The sequence below is a fragment of the Sorex araneus genome, chromosome 1 (genome assembly GCF_027595985.1).
Source record: "Sorex araneus isolate mSorAra2 chromosome 1, mSorAra2.pri, whole genome shotgun sequence".
NCBI lineage: Eukaryota > Metazoa > Chordata > Mammalia > Eulipotyphla > Soricidae > Sorex > Sorex araneus.
In genome coordinates, this window is record NC_073302.1 from 90,997,336 (window position 1) to 91,017,835 (window position 20,500).

The window sequence follows — 20,500 nt, forward strand, 5'->3', positions numbered from 1 at the left end:
GAGCAGATTTGGCTGTATTCCAATAAAACCTTCTTTACACAAAGAGGTGACTTACTTGTGGGTCTTGGTTGCTGACCCTGTATTAAATTTAAGAAGCAAAGTGAAGTGGGTAAATAAGTTACCTATTAAGAGGTGAATGAATTACTGAGAGCACAAAGAAATAAATCTAAGCTTTGCCTGGGATAGTTGGGAAAGACTTCATAGATAAGGTGATAATTTATAAGCAGTTTTCTATGACTTGTGGGAACTAGAAGATTAAGGTGAAAAGTGATTTCTGAATTGGGACATTCTTTTTATGTTAGTAGAGAGGTAAAATTACATTCTGTAGGGGCTAGAGACTAACCATTTTCTACTTTGAGTAAAAATATTTACTGTCAGGCCAGAGTGATAGTATAGCAGGTAGGACGCTTGCTTTCCTCGCAAGTTCAGTCTCCCGCAATATATATGGGTCCCGGAGCTCCACCGGGAGTGCTTCCTGAGTGCAGAGCCCGAGGGGGGGAAGGGAATATGAGGATGAGGGGGGTGCACATATCACACCGGGAGTGCTCCCTGAGTGCAGAGCCGGTGGGGGGGAGGGGGAGCAGGGTGGGATGCACAACATATCACACCTTGATTTTTTGGGTTTTTTTTTTGTTTTGGTTTTTGGGTCACACCCGGCGATGCACAGGGTCACTCCTGGCTTTGCACTCAGGAATTACTCCTGGCGCTGCTCAGGGGACCATATGGGATGCTGGGAATTGAACCCCGGTCGGCCGAGTGCAAGGCAAACGCCCTCCTTGCTGTGCTTTCCCTCCAGTCCCCAATTTTTTTTTCTTTTTGGGTCACACCCAGTGATGCTCAGGGGTTACTACTGGCGGTGTTTGGGGACCATATGGGATGCTGGGGATTGAACCCAGGTCAGCTGCATGCAAGGCAAACGCCCTACCTGCTGTGCTATCGCTCCAGCCTGCACCTTGATGTTCTATATATGTGTATATGTGTGTGTGTGTGTGTGTGTGTGTGTGTGTGTGTGTGTGTGTGTATATACTTTAGAAAATATTTTTTTGTCTATATTTTTTAAGGAAACAATACAGATAGAGTAAAATTGTCCTGCAAACTGCACAGAGCACATTCTTCCCTCTTCCTAGAGATAATTGCTGATAAAATTTGTTATTCTGATATTTCTTATTTGAGCTCCATGTGTATGAACTGCTGTGTAACGCAATGTGTTCTCTGTTTTAAAGACTCATAAAGTAGTTTGTAGTATTACTTCATTTATCATAGCTCAACATTGTGGTCTTTTAAAAAAATGATTTCTTGGTAGGAACCAGCACTATAAAATAGAAATATAATGCAACCCACATATTTTACATTATCTAGTAGGCAAGTATGAAAGTAAATAGAAGCAACAAAATTAATATACCTTAATAGCCCAGAATATATAAACTATTTCATCATGCAATCAACAGTAGATATTTTACATTTGTTTTTATTACTCATTCTTTGAAATCTTGTGTTTATTTTACATTTGCAATGCATCTCAGTCAATAGAAGCGACATTTTAAATCTTCAGTAGCCAGAACTGATCAGTGGCTTTTATTACTTTGAACAGTGAAATCTCTGTAATTCTGATACCCTAACAGTACTTTGGTGCTGAAAAATTTTGCAGACTCCTACCATCAGGGGTCAGTCAAGTATCATGCTGACCTAAAAATGTTTTGTCTTGACTGATCTTCAGCTATTAACAGAGATAACTTCTGTGTATTCTAAAAAGCCGCTGAAGAAATAAATTCACTGCTGGTAAAATACTTGGAGCAGGGCTGGGGATTGGCTTAATGATGGAGCATTTGCCTTGTATGTGTGAGACCCTAGTTCAATCCCCAGCACTGCTGACATTTAACAGAGAAGTAGTTGATTTTCAAAAGATGATGCCATTGTTATCTATTACTTCTTCAGACACACTGAGAAGGGTTGGAGAGAGGTGCGGAGGCCCTGTACTGCACTTATAAATATATATATATATTATTATGATCAGATGTACTTAACACATACTGTTAATATAATTTAGGAAGACCCAACAGAAAAAAATCTAGTGAAGAACCCAGCTTTAGGGAGCATTTTGCACCATTCTTGTTAATTAACATAATGCCCTCTGATTTTATGTTTTCTCTTTGTATAAGAATGCCAGTAAGAATATCGTTTCTGGGACTCTGTCGAAAGTACAGCAAGTAAGGCGCTTACCTTGTGTGCAGCCAACCTAGGTTTGATCCCTGGCATCCCATATGAACCCCTGAAGACCGCCAGCAGTATTTCCTGAGTGCAGAGCCAGGAGTAACCCCTGAGCATCTCCAGGTGTGGCCCCCAAACCAAAAAATAAAAAAGAATGCCCTTTGTTCCCTTAGTATTTTACCAGTTTGCCAGAATTCTTGAGGAAGGTTTTTGCTTTGGTAGTGCTGTAGCACTGTCATAGCGCCGTTGTCCTGTTTTCATCAATTTGCTCGAGCAGGCACCAATAACGTCTTCATTGTGAGACTTGTTGTTACTGTTTTTGGCATATCAAATACGCCACGGGTTGCTTGCCAGGCTCCTACGTGTGGGCGAGATACTGTCAGTAGTTTGCCGGGCTCTTGAGAGGGACGGAGGAATTGAATCCAGGTCAGCCGCATGCAAGGCGAACGCCCTACCCGCTGTGCTATATCTCCAGTCCTTTGCTTTGGTAGGGTTTTAAATTTGAAAGTAGGAAAAAAAAAAAGTGATTTCCCCAGGTAGACCTGTTCCACAACCTCCAGCATAGAAACTGCCCAGTCCACAAGTTCTCAAAAAGAATGCCAGTTAGCTAAATTGTCACAGTGGACCAGTCTCAAGGCTGAGCACTCAGGCCTTCTTGGGATGAGCTGGGGCAGCTCCCCCTTTCTGCCTGAAGACCTAGCATTTCCCACCCACACCCAACATCCCCTGCCATAGAAACGGCCCAGCTGCACAACTGAACCTCATCATGCCCCTTCATCCCAGCCCCGAGGCCCCTGGAGCCTGTGGCCTCCACATTCCACAGTACTGTCAGTTCAGTAGGAGCACAGCAGAGTTAATGGGAAAGGTGCGTGGAAAACCACTGAGCTCATGGCAAAACAGTAACACAGAATGTTCAGTTAGCACCAGGCAGCTCAGTAAGTCCTCAGCAATGACTTTAGTAACACCATTGTAAGGCATAACAACTACAAATGACTTTTATTGATAATTCTGTTTGCCTTTTTGTTGTGACAAGAAATATGAAGTAAATTTGTGCCTGCAGAGGGGGCAAACTTGAGGTGGTGGGTGGGAAACTGGGGACACTGGTGGAGGGAGGGGCACAACTGTACTATGAACAACTTTGTAAATCAGTGTTACAATAAAAAGAAAGGCAGCTGTTAAAACAAAGGAAATGTGTAAGAATAGTACGCTAGTAAGTGGAGAACACGTGGGTTGTGAATCCCTGTCTTGATGTAATGTATTTGCCAGCATATTTCCTTAGTTATCAATTTTCTGTTTTGTTAATGAGACTTTCCCCCTCCAAATGAAATACATTTAAAAAACATCTGGTGCATTAAAATCTATAGGGAGGCAGGGGGCAGAGGGGCAGGAGGGAAACTGGTGGTGGAAAATGTGTACTGGGGAAGGGACGGGTGTGGGAACATTGCACGATTCATCCCAGTCATGAACAGCTTTGTAACTATCTCATGGTGATTCAACACAAATTAAAAATTTAAAAAGTAAAATCTATAGGGGCTGGGGAAGTAATACAGAGGGGAAGGTGTTTACCTTGCTTGTGGCTGCACCAGGAGTGATCTCCTGAGCACAGCTGGGCATGATAACACCCCCCCCACACACACACACACAGGGAAACTATATGCAATGTTCTTAGTTAAATGGTTGTATAGCAGATGATTTCAGAAATAGTTGCATTTTGTTTTACTCTATATGTTCAGTCTCTTTATAGGTATTCATTTTCCTTTGGGAGGATAGACCCGGACACAGCCGTTCAGGTGTCAGCTGCATGGAATGTGCATGACTTCATAAATACTTGGATATAAGGCTGATACATTTTATTTTTCTAAAAGTAGAATTTTAGGAATAAAACCCTTGTTTCACATCTGACCATGTAATTCCTTATACCTTTACTTTATCGATATTTAGAAGTATTTCCTAATTTTAAGAAGCCAAACTCTTGAATAAGATAAGTTTTAGTTTTTAATGTAGGTTTTGTCTTTCTTATTTTATTTAAAGGGGTTGGACATAATTGCCTTATTTCATTTCAGGGATCCTTCTAAAGTAAATATTCTGGTACCTGGTGCTGGATTAGGAAGACTTGCCTGGGAAATAGCTATGCTAGGTTATGCTTGTCAAGGAAATGAATGGAGTTTTTTTATGCTCTTTTCTTCCAACTTTGTACTCAACAGGTATTTAATTTATTTTTTGCTGGAAATGTAATTTTCTCAGAATTAGATTGAATTTCTTTTTTTTTTCTCTAGCCATTCTGAATTTGAAGATGATTATGAGGCATTGTTTATTTTATTACAGTCATATTTCTTACACAAATCACCACTTTAATGAATCAGTTGCCCAGTTAAAAGAATGATGTCTCATGATTGCTAAGTGGCTTTTTAGAAAGTGACTGGGCATTTCATGAAATTGTAAGAATTTTTGACCAGAATTTTCAGGACTAAATATGATCTAAAAAAGTATATTTTCTCATTGAAAACGCCTTCCCCTTGGTTTCTCTAGTGGAGTAAGAGTACAGTGTGGTGGTCTCAGAGCTTTATCTCCCTTAGTCATATTCTCCTTCTGTGGCCAGATATGCTTACATGACTTGATCTGATATGGAAAAGATCTCGTAAAATTATTTGATTTCTATTAAAAGATAGTTGGAAATAATTGTGGAATTTTTCCCCCTGTTTGTTTTAAAGGCCAAAAGACGTGTGAGAGGGAAAATAATTTGCTGCCTTGTGTCATAATATGTTCTCTATAATGGCATTATCAATCAGGTTGATAAGAAGGCAAAAAGCAAGAGTTATACAGAATAATTAAAATAGGGAACAAAGTCACTACAATTTCAGGGGGAGAATATTCGTGACTTTTTTTTACTTTAGTTTGAAGTTCAGAAACACATTTTTAAGAATTAAAATACCGTGCTTACATATTTGAATCCAATTTAATTTTTTCCTGTCTTGCAATCCATTATTGGTTATACGTCTACATGTATATTTGCATTTTCAGAAAATAGGGTGGGGTGAATTTCTGATACTTGTATATTAAAAGAATTATATAAGTAAACCTTCAGACAGATTTCCTATTTTTAGTATTTAAAGTAGTTTTTCTTGGTTAAAATGCTTAGTTAACGTTGAATTTTATGCTCATATTTGCAGATGTTCTGAGATTAATAAATATAAGCTTTACCCTTGGATTCATCAGTTTAGCAATAACCGGAGGTCAGCTGACCAGATTCGACCCATCTTTTTCCCTGATGTTGATCCCCACAGTCTTCCTCCTGGTTCTAACTTTTCTATGACAGCAGGAGATTTTCAGGAGATATACTCAGAATGCAGTAAGTCCAGTGCGGCCATTCTAAAGATCTTGTCCTTCGTTCTAGATTTCATAAACTTATGTATGCTAAGCCAAAGTTTTGGTTATTTATTTTAGCGGCAGTATATAATGTATTCTCTAGTGGCAATTCGGAGTACTTTTGCTTGTCTTGGGGCCAGACCGCAGCAGTGCTCAGAGGATGTACCTGACGCTGTGTGCAGGAGTGACCCTCGGCAGTGCTCAGGGGACTGTCTGGTGCTAGGGATTCAGACGAGCAGGCACCTTCCCATCTGGAGTCAAACCATGTCTGCTGCATGCAAGGCAAGCCCCTTACCTTCTGTACTGTCTTTGGTTCAATGTGGATCATTTTCAAGGTTTTTATGAGACTGATGGGAAATAAAAGACAGTAAGTACGAGGGGGGCTGGAAATATAACTCAAAGGTCCAGTGCTCATGCTTTGCATCCTGGAAGCCTGGGTTCAGCCCAAGGATTCACGGTCTTTCGAGCACCACCAAGTAGGACTCCTTTGGGGCGGGGAAAGTGTAGAATATGGTCATTTACAAAATTTATAATCTGTAGAGGTTATTATAATAATGTAGGGGTTATTATTATAATAACTGTAAGCAAAGTTTAGATAAGTAACAAATGGAGTAAAGGTGGAAATGCATAATTGCAAGAAGAACTTTTTTTGTGGAAAGGCTCTGACTTGAAGGATGGGAAATATTCCATTCAGAAAGAGGCACAGGAAAAGGATCACTCTTTAAATGGGAAAAAAAAAAGAGGCACAGGGATATGAGTTAATACAGTTAGTTGTAGATGGTAGACTAGCATGGCTGGAAGGGGAAAGGAAAGTGTGGGAATTTAATTGGTGATGACTGGAAGGTTGTGAAGTCCGGACTCAGCCTAGAAAACTGTTCATTTCTTTCTAGCCTCTAGAGAGGAGGAGATGTACACGGGGAGTGTGGGTTATTAGCATAGAAACAAGAGGGGACAGAACACCAAGTAGCTAACAAAATCACTCAACAGGTATTTACTGAGCACTTGCTAAGTACCAAGTAAATTTAAGGCATTGGGGAAAAGAGCAAGTAATAAATACAAAGTCCCTGTATCAAGGGAACGACCCATCTACCCATCTAGGGAATAGACGCCGTAACAAAACATCGTGGTTTTTTTTTTTTTTTTTTAAAGGGCAATGGAGAATGTAAAATGAGGAGAAAGGCTTGTGTTTTGTAGAAAGTTATCACGGCAGGATCTGGAGCGACTGTTCATCGGGGAGGGCTCTTGCCTGGCAGCCAGCCTTGGTGTGACCTCTAGAATCCATATGATCCCCTGAGCCTAGCAGGGGCAGGTGCTGAGTGCAGTGTCAGGAATAACCCCTGACTCAAAACAAAATGGAAGAAAAGTTGTTGGGGAAGACCTTTATAAGATTAGAAGTCAGAAATTGGGCAGAGAGCTGAGCCTTAGTACTGCAGGTAGGTCTCTGGCCTTTCACACGACCGACCCAGGTTTCATCCCCGGCACCTCCTTGGGCGCGGAGCGAAGCATGAATAAGCCCTGGCACTGCTTGGTGTGACCCAAAACCAAAAATTAAAAAAAAAAATTAAGCAAAGAACGTGTTCTTCTCCCCCACCCCCCACACACAAAGTGAAAACACCAGTCATTTGAGAGTCTGTCACAGACGAGTCATGGCAAGAAAACTGGGTGGGTGGGGAGGGCTTGGTTCAGCTCGAGGAGGAAGCACAGGGGGAGTTGGGGATGTGGTGGGCAGTGGACACTGTGGTGGGAGATTAGCTGGGGGGCCAGTGAAGGGGCTAGGCAGGCTGGGGCCAGGACTGCAGATTGTTCTTAGAGCAGTGGGAAGCCATAGGGGGAGCTGAGCAGAGGCGTGACAAGATGGTGTTAATTTTTCCCTGAACATCAGTACTTATAATGTCTCACAATACGGGTGATGTAGTTGGAAATGATCACTCAGGTCAGTAAAGTCACTTTCGTCCGGAACATAGCTGGGAAGGGGAGCCGGTGGAGGGGGTCCTGACGGATCGGGTGCTCTTCGTGCCAGTATTCATAGACGCCCTTTCAGCCAGGCTCTTCGCTAGTCTGCAGCTTCCAAGCGGGAAATAGTTTCTTCCCATCCACCTACTGCCTCTGGCCGCCTCCAGCACCCTCTTTCAGAGGCAGTTACTTGAAACATTGGTAAACATTTAAGTGTCTTGATGCCATTTGTTTCTCTCTTGAAAAGTGTGTTTTCATGGGGCCGGAGGGATTGTCCAGAGGGGAGGGCATTTGCTTTCCATGTGGCTGGCCCAGGTTCTATCCCCGGCTTCCCGTTATGGTTCCCCGAGCACCACCAGGAGCGATTCCTGAGTGTAGAGCCAGGAGTTGAGCATCACCAGGTGTGCCCCCCCGCAAATTAAAAAGCTTGAAAAAAAAGAAGGCATTTGCAGCTGACCTGAGTTCAATCCCCAGCATCCCACATGGTCCTCTGAGCACCTCTAGGAGTAACATCTGAGCACTGTGGGTATGGCCCCCAACAGAAGAAAAAAATATGTTTGAAACAAACTAGTTTTGTTTAGAGAAAAATGAGGAGTTGGGGAGAGAGAGGGAGATGTGTTCAAGAGAAAATACAGGCTTCTTCAGGTGGGGGTTTGGGAGCTGAGAGGACTTGTCAGGTTGAGATGGCATTCTCCAAAGCGGAGGACCCACATGAAGTGAAAACGAGGAATGGCACATCTAAGGTTGAACCTCCAAGGGTGGGGATTCATTGACAAGCACCTGTTCTTTCTGTAACCTACAGGAATGACGCATTGCCCAGTTAGTCACAAGGTAAATTTAGAGTGAATATTACTTCATCATAACTGAGGTTAAAGGAACACTAGAAGATTTACCAAAAGAACAAGAAAAGTAACAAAGCAGTAATTTGATTTTCCTTGAACAGATACCTGGGACTGTATTGCTACCTGCTTCTTCATAGACACAGCTCACAATGTGATTGATTATATTGACACGATATGGAAAATACTGAAGCCAGGAGGAATTTGGATAAATTTAGGTAAGTTCTTTAGTGTTTATTAAGATTTTACACTTTGGGGGCTGGAGTAATAGCACAGCGGGTAGGGCGTTTGCCTTGCACAGGGCCAACCTGGATTTGATTCCCAGAATCCCATATGGTCCCCCAAGCACCACCAGGGGTAATTCCTGAGTGCATGAGCTAGGAGTAAGCCCTGTGCATCGCTGGGTATGACCCCAAAAGCAAAAATAATAATAATAATATAATAATAATAATTTTACACCTTAAATTGATTACCAAATTTTGGTAACTTGACAGTGCTGTTCAGAAAGTTGTAATTATTGTATAAACTGTATTGTATATATTTAAAATATATTTAAAACCTTGAAATTTCCATGGGCTTCAGCCTGTCTAATTAGAGTTGTCTCTTCAGTCCTTGCTCACTCCTCCTGAAGAGTTAGAAGACCCAAACCTTCACTGGAAAGTCAGGCATTCCTCATGCTTTCGAATGGAACCATTGCATTCCCCTCTGCACTGTGCGGGCTGTGGCAGGGAGCTCCCGGCGTGTATTTTCAGTTTATGACGTTTTCAACTTATGATTCTCGTCTGTTCACACTGGGGCGTCTCTCGGCAGTTGCGTTTGTGTGTGTGTGTGTGTGTGTGTGTGTGTGTGTCTTTGTTTCCCCCCCCCCCCCATTTCTTTTTGCAGCCGGGGCTTCAGCCAGGGAGTGCCCAAGCCCAGCACACTACTCTCTCCCTTTGAGCTGTCTCCCCAGCCCTCGCTCGTGGCCCTGAGAATACTAACTGGCAGTGTGATGGGACTCATGTTCTGAGCAGGCTGAGACTGTGACATCAGGCCCGGTAGCATCTTGACTGCCCCAGGAGCCTGGCTCGGGTGTCAAAATAAGATGCAGGGCCTGACTAGAGTAAAACAAAAGTTTTTAATTATGAAAGCAGTTAAGTTTTGTTTTCTTCCTAAACATCTCTCTTTTACCAGAAACGTCTAGAACCTCAGGATGTAAGTGAGTGACTTCAGTGAATTTGTGCAGGGTTTGGCAGTGGGGCCCGCTCTGGGCTCGCTGCTTCTCCTGGGCTCTCTTTGGAGCATTGTTTTCTGGCACGTCGGGGACTTGTACTTTTCCTCTCTCTAGCCCTGAGATCAACCTTCTTTCCAAATGTCACTGCTGCTTTTTAGCGGGAAACTATCTGTTAAAAAAATGTTAGATAAATTAGATATGCAAGAGACAAAAGACTGATGAATGTTGAGATACAGAAGTAATGTTTCATACTAATGCATTAAGGAAAAATACAAGTGGATACATTAAGCTTTTAAGTTGGTTGGCTGTATTAGGACTAGAGATAGGTCTGGGTTTACTTTTATGTTTAATTTTTGGTTATTTCAGCTTTTTTTTTAATTGAATCACCGTGAGAAGAGTTACAAAGTTTTCCAGTCTAAGTCTCAGTCATACAATGATTGAACACCTATCCCCTCACCAGTGCATACCCTCCACCACCAAGAACCCCAGTATACCCCCTGCCCCTCCCCCGCCTATGTGATGGATGATTTCCACTTTCTCTCTGCTTTGATCACATTCAGTATTTCAACAAAAGATCCACCATTATTATTTGGAAATTTCCCCAACATTCAGACCTGCCAAAAAGGCATCATTAGATAATTTGCTTTCTGTTGCTGATATGAAGAGCATTTTGGATTTCTGATATTTTAGTAATAAATCTGGAGGGATTTCTGCCATAAGCTGCTGGGTTCTAAAATTGTTTTGTGTGCCTCTGGGATCATGGCCGTTCAGGAGCCAGGAGCCGTTCATGGGCAGCAACTTGGGGCCTCATTGGGGCGGGGAGAGGGGCCAGTTCCACCCCCCATCCCGTGAGGCCCCGAGTGTCACGTCACTGCAGTCTCACACCTGGCTGTCCAGGCATGACTGCTGAAAAGGTGGCGGGCCACTGTGCCGCTGGGGAGAAAAGGCAGAAGGGACAAACACCTTTCTCCACCCTGGGTGGCACAGTGCTGTAATTGAGTGCTCAGTCCGGATGCATTTCTGCCAAAAGTCGCTGGGTCTGAAATTGGTCTGTGTGCCTCTGGGATCATGGCCATTTCAGGAGTCAGGAGCCATTTGTGGGCCTTGTCGGGGCAGGGAGAGGGGCTGGTTCCACCTCACATCTCGTGTGAACCCGCTTGTCGCCGCTCTCTCTCTCTCTCCAGTTTTGGGCCAGGGCAAATGCTAGATCATTTATTTTCCGTTGCTCACTATGTATATCAGGAAAGGTCTATTCGGAGGAGTAGTCCTGTAGCCACATACCGGAGCCATGCTTGTAGAATCTCGTGGTTGCCGGGATTCCATCTGGAGAAGGCGGGGAGATGGCACCTGCTCCATCTGGGGGTCCCAGAGATACCGGCTCGGTATGGGGCCCGGAGAATTCTCTGGTGTTGTGGTGCCTGCCAGCTTTCTTCTCCTGAGTGTGACAAGATGGTGCTGGGGGGTTATTTCAGCTTTTTTTTTTTCTTTTTGGGTCACACCTGGCGTTGTACAGGGGTTACTCCTGGCTCTGCACTTAGGAATCACTCCTGGCAGTGCTCAGGGGACCATATGGGATGCTGGGAATCGAACCCAGGTCAGCCGAGGGCAAGGCACACGCCCTACCCGCTGTGCTATCACTCCAGCCCCAATTTGAGCTTTTTTAAAATATAAGTTTGCATCATATTTGTGGTCAAAGAAAGGAATAATTTTTGCTTCTTTTGTTAGGTCCATTAAAAGAATATGAGGAGATCTGAGAGTTGAGGAAATTAAGAACTCCTTGAGGAGTGTGCCCATGTTTTATTCATTGTTTATATATCCAGTGCCAGGCTAAGTGGCTAGTAAATGTTCATTTAAAGAATGGGTGACTAGGTAGTAGGAAAAACTGCATAGCCACAAGGAAATGCAGATTAAACTATCATTCTCCTCTTACCAAACAAGTCTGTAAAAAGAAATTTGTACGATTAAAATGCTTATTTTTCCTTCTTAAGTCATTTTCTGTATAGTTGCCACCACAGAACTCACATTTTTTAGTGTACAGTGGGGTGCATTTTGCAAGATGGATAATAGTGTACCCACTATCAAGACTTTTCTCTTATCCCCCAAAAGTACCATGGCAGTCGTCATTGTGTTGTTACTGTTGATTTTGGAATTATGTCATCAGTTGGGTTATTTTGTTTATGTATGTGGTTGGGGGTAAGACTCCAGAACCCTGTTTATGGGATCTGAGCCCAGTCTGGCCCGTATTCCATCACCTGACCGAATGCTGGGCACACCATGTGCAGGACACAGTCGCGCTAGGTGCCTCGGGACTCGGTGATGCTGGAAGCAGGGCAGGCTGGGGGCTGAACTCGGGGCCTACTTTGTGCAGTGCGTATCCTCCCCAGCCCAGTCTAGGGGCAATTCCTATTTGTGCCTGGCTTATTTTCCTCAGCACAGTATTTCTGAAATTCATCCTTGTTGCTTGTTGATTGTTCGTTTTTAACGGTGAGTAATACCACAGTATATGAGTGTACTACATTTGGTTTGCTGGTTGAAGGAAAGTTGGGTCATTCTTAGATTATTAGGGTTATGAGTGGGCTGTGTTATGCTGTAAACGTGAGGACCATTTTTGTGTGGGACTGCCTGTCTTTATTTCCCTTGGGTAAATGCCTACTCTTGACATTGCAAGCGTGCCCGTGTCGAAGAAACTGCTGGTGGGTTATCCAAGATAGCTGACCTGTTAACTTACTAAGGTATTAGAATAAGCACTGAGGTATTAGAATAAGCACTGGCAATTTCTATAGTGAATAATACAGAGGATTTTGCATCTCTTCCCCTGCCCTTCTTTGGTTTTTGGCTCCCGCGAGGTGGTGCTCAGGGCTTTCCTCTGGCTCTGCACTCAGAGGCTGCATGTTCCTATGGGGTGCCAGGGAGCATATTTGGGTTAGCGGCTTGCAAAGCAAGTGCCCTACCCTCTTTACTATCTCGCTGGCCCAGTCTTTCAGAAAATATCTTGGCAATGAATCAAGTAAGTAAAAAAATGCTTATTCTCTTTGACCTGGAAATTTACCATCTAAGGGAATATTTGAAATATGTACACATATATCTGTCAAAGTTCTGTTCCTAATAGAAGACTGTAATACATAACACCAGAACTGAAATGGTGTGAAAATTACAGATGCTACTTGTACATTCTACTGTCGTAAGTATCATGATGGATCACAGTATCGCTGTAACCCCGTTGATTATTGATTTGCTCTAGTGGGCGCCAGTAACGTCTCCATTTGTCCTAGCCCTGAGATTTTAGCAGCCTCTTCTTACTCATCCTTCCCAACAGGGCTGCATTGGAGGCTCTTTCAGGGTCAAGGGAATGAGACCCATCATTGTTACTGTCTTTGGCATATCGAATATGCCACAGAAAGCTTGCCAGGCTCTGCTATGCGGGCAGGATGCTCTCAGTACCTTGCCAGGTTCTCCGAGAGGGAGAACTTGGCAATAACAGGTCGAGCGGCCACATTTACATTCTGGGTGCTTTTTTTTTTTTTTTGTTAGATAGGATGTGGTTTTAGTTTTTATTTTTTAAAATTTTATTGAATCACCGTGAAATAATACAAGCTTTCGTGTTTGGGTTACAATTGCACAATGAACAAACTCCCATCCCTCCACCAGTGCACATTCTCCACCACCAATATCCCCAGTATACCCCCCTTTGCTACCTTCCCCCTGGAGCTTTGTTTTATAGTCTCTGGATCTTGGCTGTTGATGGGATTACATGGGCTGGGGCAGTTTGTGGGTGTGGCTGCCAAGCTACTGGAAAATAGGGGGTCTGGGTGGAGGAGGCCCAGTCACGAGCAGGCTTAGAGATCTCAGCCCCACCTGGGATCCTCTGTATTATGATGGATACAAAAAGAAACTTAAAGGCTGGAGAAGATAATACATTTAGAGGTCTGCTTTGCACACAGTGGATTCAAGTTCAGTTGCCTGTACCACCTAAGGTTCCTCAAGCTTGTTGGGCATGATCCCTTTGCAAAGAGCCAAGAGAATGCTTTTAGCATCACCAGGAATGGCCTCCCCCAGAAATTAAAAAAGAAAAAAATCAAAACCAGGAATTTTAAGACTTTAATTGAATTTTATAGTCTAGTTTTTAAAAGCTATTAATTACATGAAAAATATCATTGAGTAGTGCAACACTTACGTAGTTTAAGTTCATTTTAATACTATACTGAGAGAACTAGAAACTTTGATAGATTATATTAAAATTTGATTTCAGAAAGATTTTGGAGTATTCCTAAAAATTGAGTTTGGAAAATTGGCTCTTAGTTGGAATACTTAAAAGGAGGTCATCTGAGTATATAAGAATTAGAATGATCATACGTAGATGAAATCAAATAATGTTGTTTGACATTATTATTTCCTACATTATTATTTAAAACCATGGAGCTAAGTGAAAGTCACTGAGACTCATCTGAAACATAAATTTATTATGACTCAGTATATTACATATATGCCATAAATGCAGCACTAAGTAGTATTACAACTGGGTCTAGAACTTATACTTACTTTTCTCTCATTCTGTTTTTCCAAGGAACTAGAATCTGATTCAAACCTTATTTTTCAGTCTTTTAACCTTTTACATTGTGACCATTTCATCAAGCTCATGCAGACAACATTATCACTCAGCACAGTTAAAGATCAAGACTAATCCAGACCATCTTCATCATTTATCATCCAATCTTTATTTTTCAATGTGTTAGTTACAAATCCAGGACCAAATCATCCCGGTCCTGGTCCATTATTATTTAAAATAATGTAGGAGACACAGCATAAGCTTTCAAGTGGGAGAGGGACCTGGGAGACAGGCAGTTCAGAAGGCACCCGTGTTTTACATGCAGGCATGCCAGGCGTGATCCCAGCACTCCACAGTTCCATAAACACGCCAAGAGAATACTACTGATAACACTGAGTGGCCAAAAGTGAAGGAGGGAGGACTGTTATGGGTTTCATGTTCATATAAAAAGGCCTCAAGACTTTGGAATGGTCTTGGGGGATGGTGATGGTGGTGTGTGTGTGTGTGTGTGTGTGTGTGTGTGTGTGTGTGTGTGTGTGTGTGTGTGTGTGTCCCCAGCTCTAATGCATGCAAGACACATGTTTTACCACTGAGTGTCAAGACTTTGGGATGGTCATGATGTGTGTGTGTATGTGCCCAGCTCTTATGCATGCAAGACACATGTTTTACCACTGAGTGTCAAGACTTTGGGATGGTCATGATGTGTATGTGTGTGTGTGTGTCCAGCTCTTATGCATGCAAGACACATGTTTTACCACTGAGTGTCATTCCTGGCATGCATTGCTATTATTTGAAAACACTAACATATATTCCTAACTTTTCTTTACTAGTTACTTACATAGGGTAAAAAGAAAAAGAGAAAATCTCAGTAATCCTAATTGTGTTCCACAAAGTGAAGGACCTTTGAGGAGCAAAAACTTTGTCCTGTTTGCTTGCTTTTATTGCCAGCGATTAGTATACTGCATGAGTGAGGGTGGGGATGGGGTGATGATTTGGTCCTGGATTTGTAACTAACTCATTGAAAGATAATGATTGGATGATATATGATGAAGATGGTCTGTATTAGTCTTGATCTTTAACTGTGTTGAGTGATAATGTTGTCTGCATGAGCTTGATGAAATGGTCACATTGTGAAAGGCTAAAAGATTGAAAAATCAGGTTTGAATCAGATACTAGTTCCTTGGAAAAATAGAGTGAGAGAAAAATAAGTCTAAGTTCTAGACCCAGTTGTAATACTGTTATTTACTTAGTGCTGTATTTATGGCAAGTATGTTACATACTAAGTTCCTAATAAATTCATGTTTCAGATGAGAGTCTCGGTGACTTGCCCTTAGCTGCATAATAGTAGCTGTTAGAGCTGGGATATGGACTGTTGGTGGTCAGTTTTACTGTCTCTAGTTCCTTTCAGGAATTCTTGTCTGTTTGACTATAGCTGACCCGGGTTTGATTCCCAGCATCACCTGTGATCCTCAGTGGTCTCTGAGTACAGAGTTCCCCTGAGTACTACTGGGTGAGACCCAAAAAGAAAGAAAAAATCGTTGGGTACTGGAGAGTTAGTACAACATTGAATTAGACACACACAAGACAGGTGCATCTGGCCTGCCTCGATTCAGTCCTCAGCACCACATCCTCTGAGCACAGAGCTAGGAGTAAAAACTGAGTACTGCCAGGTGTGGCCCCACACCTATCCCTCTTGCCCTCCCCCCTCCCGTCCACCAGGAAAAACTCTTGTCTGTACTTCTGCCTTGTTTCTCCTACTCAAACTCATGAACAAGCTCTTCTTTTTTAACGTGATAGTCTATATTTGTGACGGTTGTAGTTGCTTTATAGAATCATGAGGACAGTATTTCTTTAGCACCTGGGAATTTAGTATTCTGCTTCACTGCTTCTGCAGCTCAAAAATTCTAAGTATAAGCCTCAAGAAGTGGCACAGACTGGTGTACAGAGGGACGCTCATAGTGTAGGTCCAGTATTTGAATGTCAAATTGGTGGGCTGAAGTCTTTCTGTTCGTTGGCAAATGTATGGATACATTATTTTTCATGTTTGTCCCGTCTACTGCTCAGCTTCCTGTACTTGAGTTCAGTCTAACACAAAGTACTGTGTGTTTATGTTCAAGTATTCATTCACTGTTTCTTTAAATCACAGGTCCGCTTCTATACCACTTTGAAAATTTGGCAAATGAACTTTCCATAGAATTGAGCTATGAGGACATAAAAAATGTTGTTCTACAGTATGGATTCCAAGTAGAGGTAAGGATGGAATGAGGTATTACAAGAGTTTATTTTCCAGTGCATTTGAACAGCATTGGTGATATTAGGACAGTGAGTAGTTTTTACCTCTTAACCTCTCTGTTCTCTCATTTATCACATGAAATCAGTATTTGGCTTTTAGAATTAGAAGGATTTGGGATAACATATATGTAAAGGGAAAAGTATAATACATTGACTAAAGTGTTCAATAAATGATATCTGGTCACTACCATAATATTGACCTTTGTAATACTTTCTTCATAGACTAGGTTTGATGGAGCAGATAAAGTGGAGAGGCAACTGTTAGGGGGTACTGTACTGTTCGCCCTTTCTGTCATGAGTTTTATTATGCATGGTATTTTACTGCTGTGTTTCATTTGTAGATTTATTTAGAAACATCCTATTCAGTTAAAAGATAAAACAACTGATTTATTCTTAAAATAAAGAGCAGTAGGGTCCAGAGACACAGCACAAGTGGTAGAGCACGTGCTTTGTATGTGCAAAGCCTTGAGTTTCATCTCTGGCACCACAGCCCCTGTGTCAAGAATGGTCCCTATATTTAAAAAAGAAAAAAAAAGAAAGAAAAAAAGAAAAAATATCTTTAAATAAAACAAATGTATGCACACGAGGTCATGCTCTGGAAGTAGGCTCCCCAAGTCTGAATCCTGATGAGCAGAGTGATATTGAGCAACCTGTTTTTTTTTTTTAATTTTAATTTTATCACCATGTGGAAAGTTACAAAGTTCTCAGGTTTATGTCTCAGTTATACAATATTCAAACACCATCCCTTCACCAGTGCCCATATTCCACCACCAAAATCCCCAGTATACCCCCATCCCCCACCCCAACTGTATAACTGATGAATTTCACTTCATTTTCTCTTTACCTTGATTATGTTCCATATTTTCAACACAAAACTCACTATTGTTGTGGGAGTTCCCCCCAAAAAAGACAGCCCTACTAAGGAAGCATTTGATAATTAGTTTTCCATTAAAAGATTGTATGTTTTCAATTTTTAGAAAAGGTCGAGTGGCCACTAATGCGGCCGCGCGGTTCGGATGTGTCCCAGTCCCGCATCCTGGAGCCGTGTTAGTTGCTGCTCAGTGTCGCCAGGGCTCCATCTGGAGAAGGTGTGGTGGCTGCACCTCCTCCATCCGGATCTCCGGTGTTGCTGGCCCCGATTCGGGTCCGGAGCATTGTCTGGCCGAGTTAAGAGCAACCTGTTCTTTGTAAATTTGGGGCACCTATACCAATCATCTGGGATGATTTTAGGTAATACATTACTAGCAGGACTATGTTTCAGTAGTGTCAGTTCCTTCCAAGGGCTTAGTATTTGTTAATGTTACTATAGTCTCATTAGCTTGACTATAATTATTGCTTACTTTGCAGGTAGAAAAAGAATCTGTCTTGTCAACATATACTGTGAATGATCTCTCCATGATGAAATACTACTATGAATGTGTCTTGTTTGTGGTCCGTAAACCACAGTAATGGTCGCCAGTGATATCACTAGGGGGAAAAAAAGAGCAAATGCTGAAATAAACAACTCAAAGTCAACTATCACAGTGACAGGACACAACCTCAAATCAGTGGTGCCTTCTTATTCCTAACAAAATTTAGAAATAGCGTCTATTTTCTTAATATGTCTATTGCTTTTTCAGAAATATACTATGCCATGCATATTTGTACTAACCAAGTAAAAATGGAGGAAATGGCTTCAAGTACACTTTATGTTCTTGAAGTCCAGAATTGTCTTTCACTAGGAAAAACTTTACCTCCAGTATCTTCATGAAACTGTCCGTTGCAAGTCTGCCATACCTATCGACTAATAGTATTGGATTCCGTAACAGTCTTGTTTTTGCTTTGTATTCATCACACATGTTAATTTTAGAAGGGTATAAGAATCCTCTGTCACATTCAGCATCTGGAATTGGGACTTTTATTATGGACCTAAGAAGTCTATACATATGATGTGTCTATTCTTTAATCATTAATGTTATTTTTTTTCCTCGCTCAGCTGAACTTAGAGAAGCATTATTTTGTTTTGTTTTGTTTTTCTTCAGAAATGCTAAATACAGTAGGATCATAGGCCAGTAAAATGCATACAAGTAAGTCTTTTGGCTGCAACTGATACTTTTTGAAAGTGTACTTATCATGGGTTACTTTAAAATGTATGATACTCGATGTATGATGACATTTTAATTGAGGAACAAAAGCCTTTGGTAAAGGTACTGCTAGGAAACTGGGGGAATAAGAATAAAATCTGCCCTGTAGAAAAGATATAATTTCAACTAATACAGTTTGTCAGTGAGATGTTTACAATATTGTCTTTTCTTTAGATTGCCTGGATCACAAAAGCAAGCACTTTTTTTATTTTGATTGTTGTTAGGACAATTGAAAACCAGTCATGATAGTATTAACGTGGGGAAATTTTGAGCATGAAATTCAGGGAAGAATTACTACCCGTGGTCTGTGTCGTCTCTTTTGTGAGCAGCACCATTAATTTCATTTTAACACCAATTTTGTTTCCCAGTAGTTGGAGCTAAAACAATGTTTGCTGCTTTAAATTTCTACCTCTAGTAGATCTTTATTGGAGGAAGTTTTCCTTTGTATTTTTAAAAAATGTTTATTAACCTTTTTCCAGTAGCTTGGAAAATTCAAGTTGACTAATGTTTCTCCTTTTCTTGGAGAAAAGGAAGTAAGTACTCTTGTTGAACATTTTCACAGATGATTGTGATGGCATTGAATAACCTATATGGCAATTTGAGTAAGATAGACTTTATCTCAGTAGAGTGCTGATACCTTAAATGTCATTTTTTAAAAGTAATTCTTGTAAATCTTTAGATCCATATTGTAAGGTTAGGGCTTTCTTGCACAGTTTGGTTGGATCTTCCCAGCAGGGCCTTTTCTGCACACACTGAGAACTCTCCGGTAGCCGCTGCCCTTTAGGTCCTGAGGCTGTATGTAAGGTTTCCACGAAGTTAGTTTTGACATGTTAAGTTAGAGAAACTTGAAATTGTTAAGATTTTTTTTTCTTATTTGTATCCCTCAATACTTCACAGATGTTCATTCATTAAAAATTTTTACTATTTACCATATAAATGAACTTGAAATCAATAGAGGGAAGAAAATAAAACAAATTTTTTTTAAGAAAGAAACTTACAAGGAGCCTAAGCATTTTTAAACAATCCATTGACAGGAAAGCTTGTTTTTGAATAACCGAGAACTGCTTTTTATCCACTGACTAGTATTCACTCTTTCTAGCTCATATCAAAACAAATGATCTTGTTCTCTTCAGAGAGCAAAACAGATTGACACCGGTGGGTTAGCTTTATTAAAAAGTTTGTTATTACGTTTTATACTTTTAATAATGTTACCCATATTTCTAAATTATAGCTTAAACTTTAGTTAATGCTAAAAGCTATTGTTTTTAATTTTTCCCAAATCATGAGTACTATTTTTTAAATGTCCATTTTCATCACTTTTCTCTTAGAGCCTTTGCAGTTTAAATATATTCTAAACTTGAAAATTGTGGTATCAATCAGTAATAGAGGTGTCTCTGGGAGATTTAAATTTATATTATGTATAGTCATAGCTACTGAAATATGTAAGCCTTAATGTTGTTTTCTTAAGTCAGCTCTATACACAAATGTCTTCATTTATTTTCATAAAGCAGGAAGAGACAGATCATTGTGCTGGCTTTTTTTTTTTCCTTCCCCAATAATCAGAAATGGTGCAGGTAAGAATTTGCTAATCAAGTGAGCAAGGTGAGATATGTAAAATACAAAGAGAAGCTGTATAAATCACCATTTAAAATTAAGTTTGGGATCTGTAAAATGTACTGTATCTATATGTAAGTCTCAACAGTTGCCGCAGAGGCTGAATTGGAAGCTTCATATCTGCATGAAATTTCCTATATTTTTAATGTGTATGATGGACTTAATTTTTCTGGAATATTAAACTCTGCCAATTGCTATGAAACAGTATTTGCTTGTTTGTTTCCATCTAAGTTAGTAATCACCAGCTAGAGGAATTTTAGCTAATATATGTATTTTTTGAGTCCTTAAATTAGTCTTGTTGTTTATGAGGCTAGGAAAAAATTAGTATTTTTTTTTTTTTTGCTTT

The 20,500-nt window shown here is 41.0% G+C and overlaps 1 protein-coding gene across 1 annotated transcript in view; it reads left to right on the forward strand.

The window, feature by feature from the left end:
* CARNMT1 (carnosine N-methyltransferase 1) overlaps nt 1–20,355 on the forward strand; it is a 40,860-nt gene extending 20,505 nt beyond the window's left edge. Inside the window, exons 4-8 of the mRNA XM_004612959.2 lie at nt 4,272–4,412; nt 5,379–5,557; nt 8,471–8,584; nt 16,272–16,375; nt 17,765–20,355. Coding sequence (XP_004613016.2) covers nt 4,272–4,412; nt 5,379–5,557; nt 8,471–8,584; nt 16,272–16,375; nt 17,765–17,866 — 640 coding nt within the window. The 3' untranslated portion in view covers nt 17,867–20,355. The remainder of the gene's footprint in view (nt 1–4,271; nt 4,413–5,378; nt 5,558–8,470; nt 8,585–16,271; nt 16,376–17,764) is intronic.
* Nucleotides 20,356–20,500: the final 145 nt, after the last annotated feature.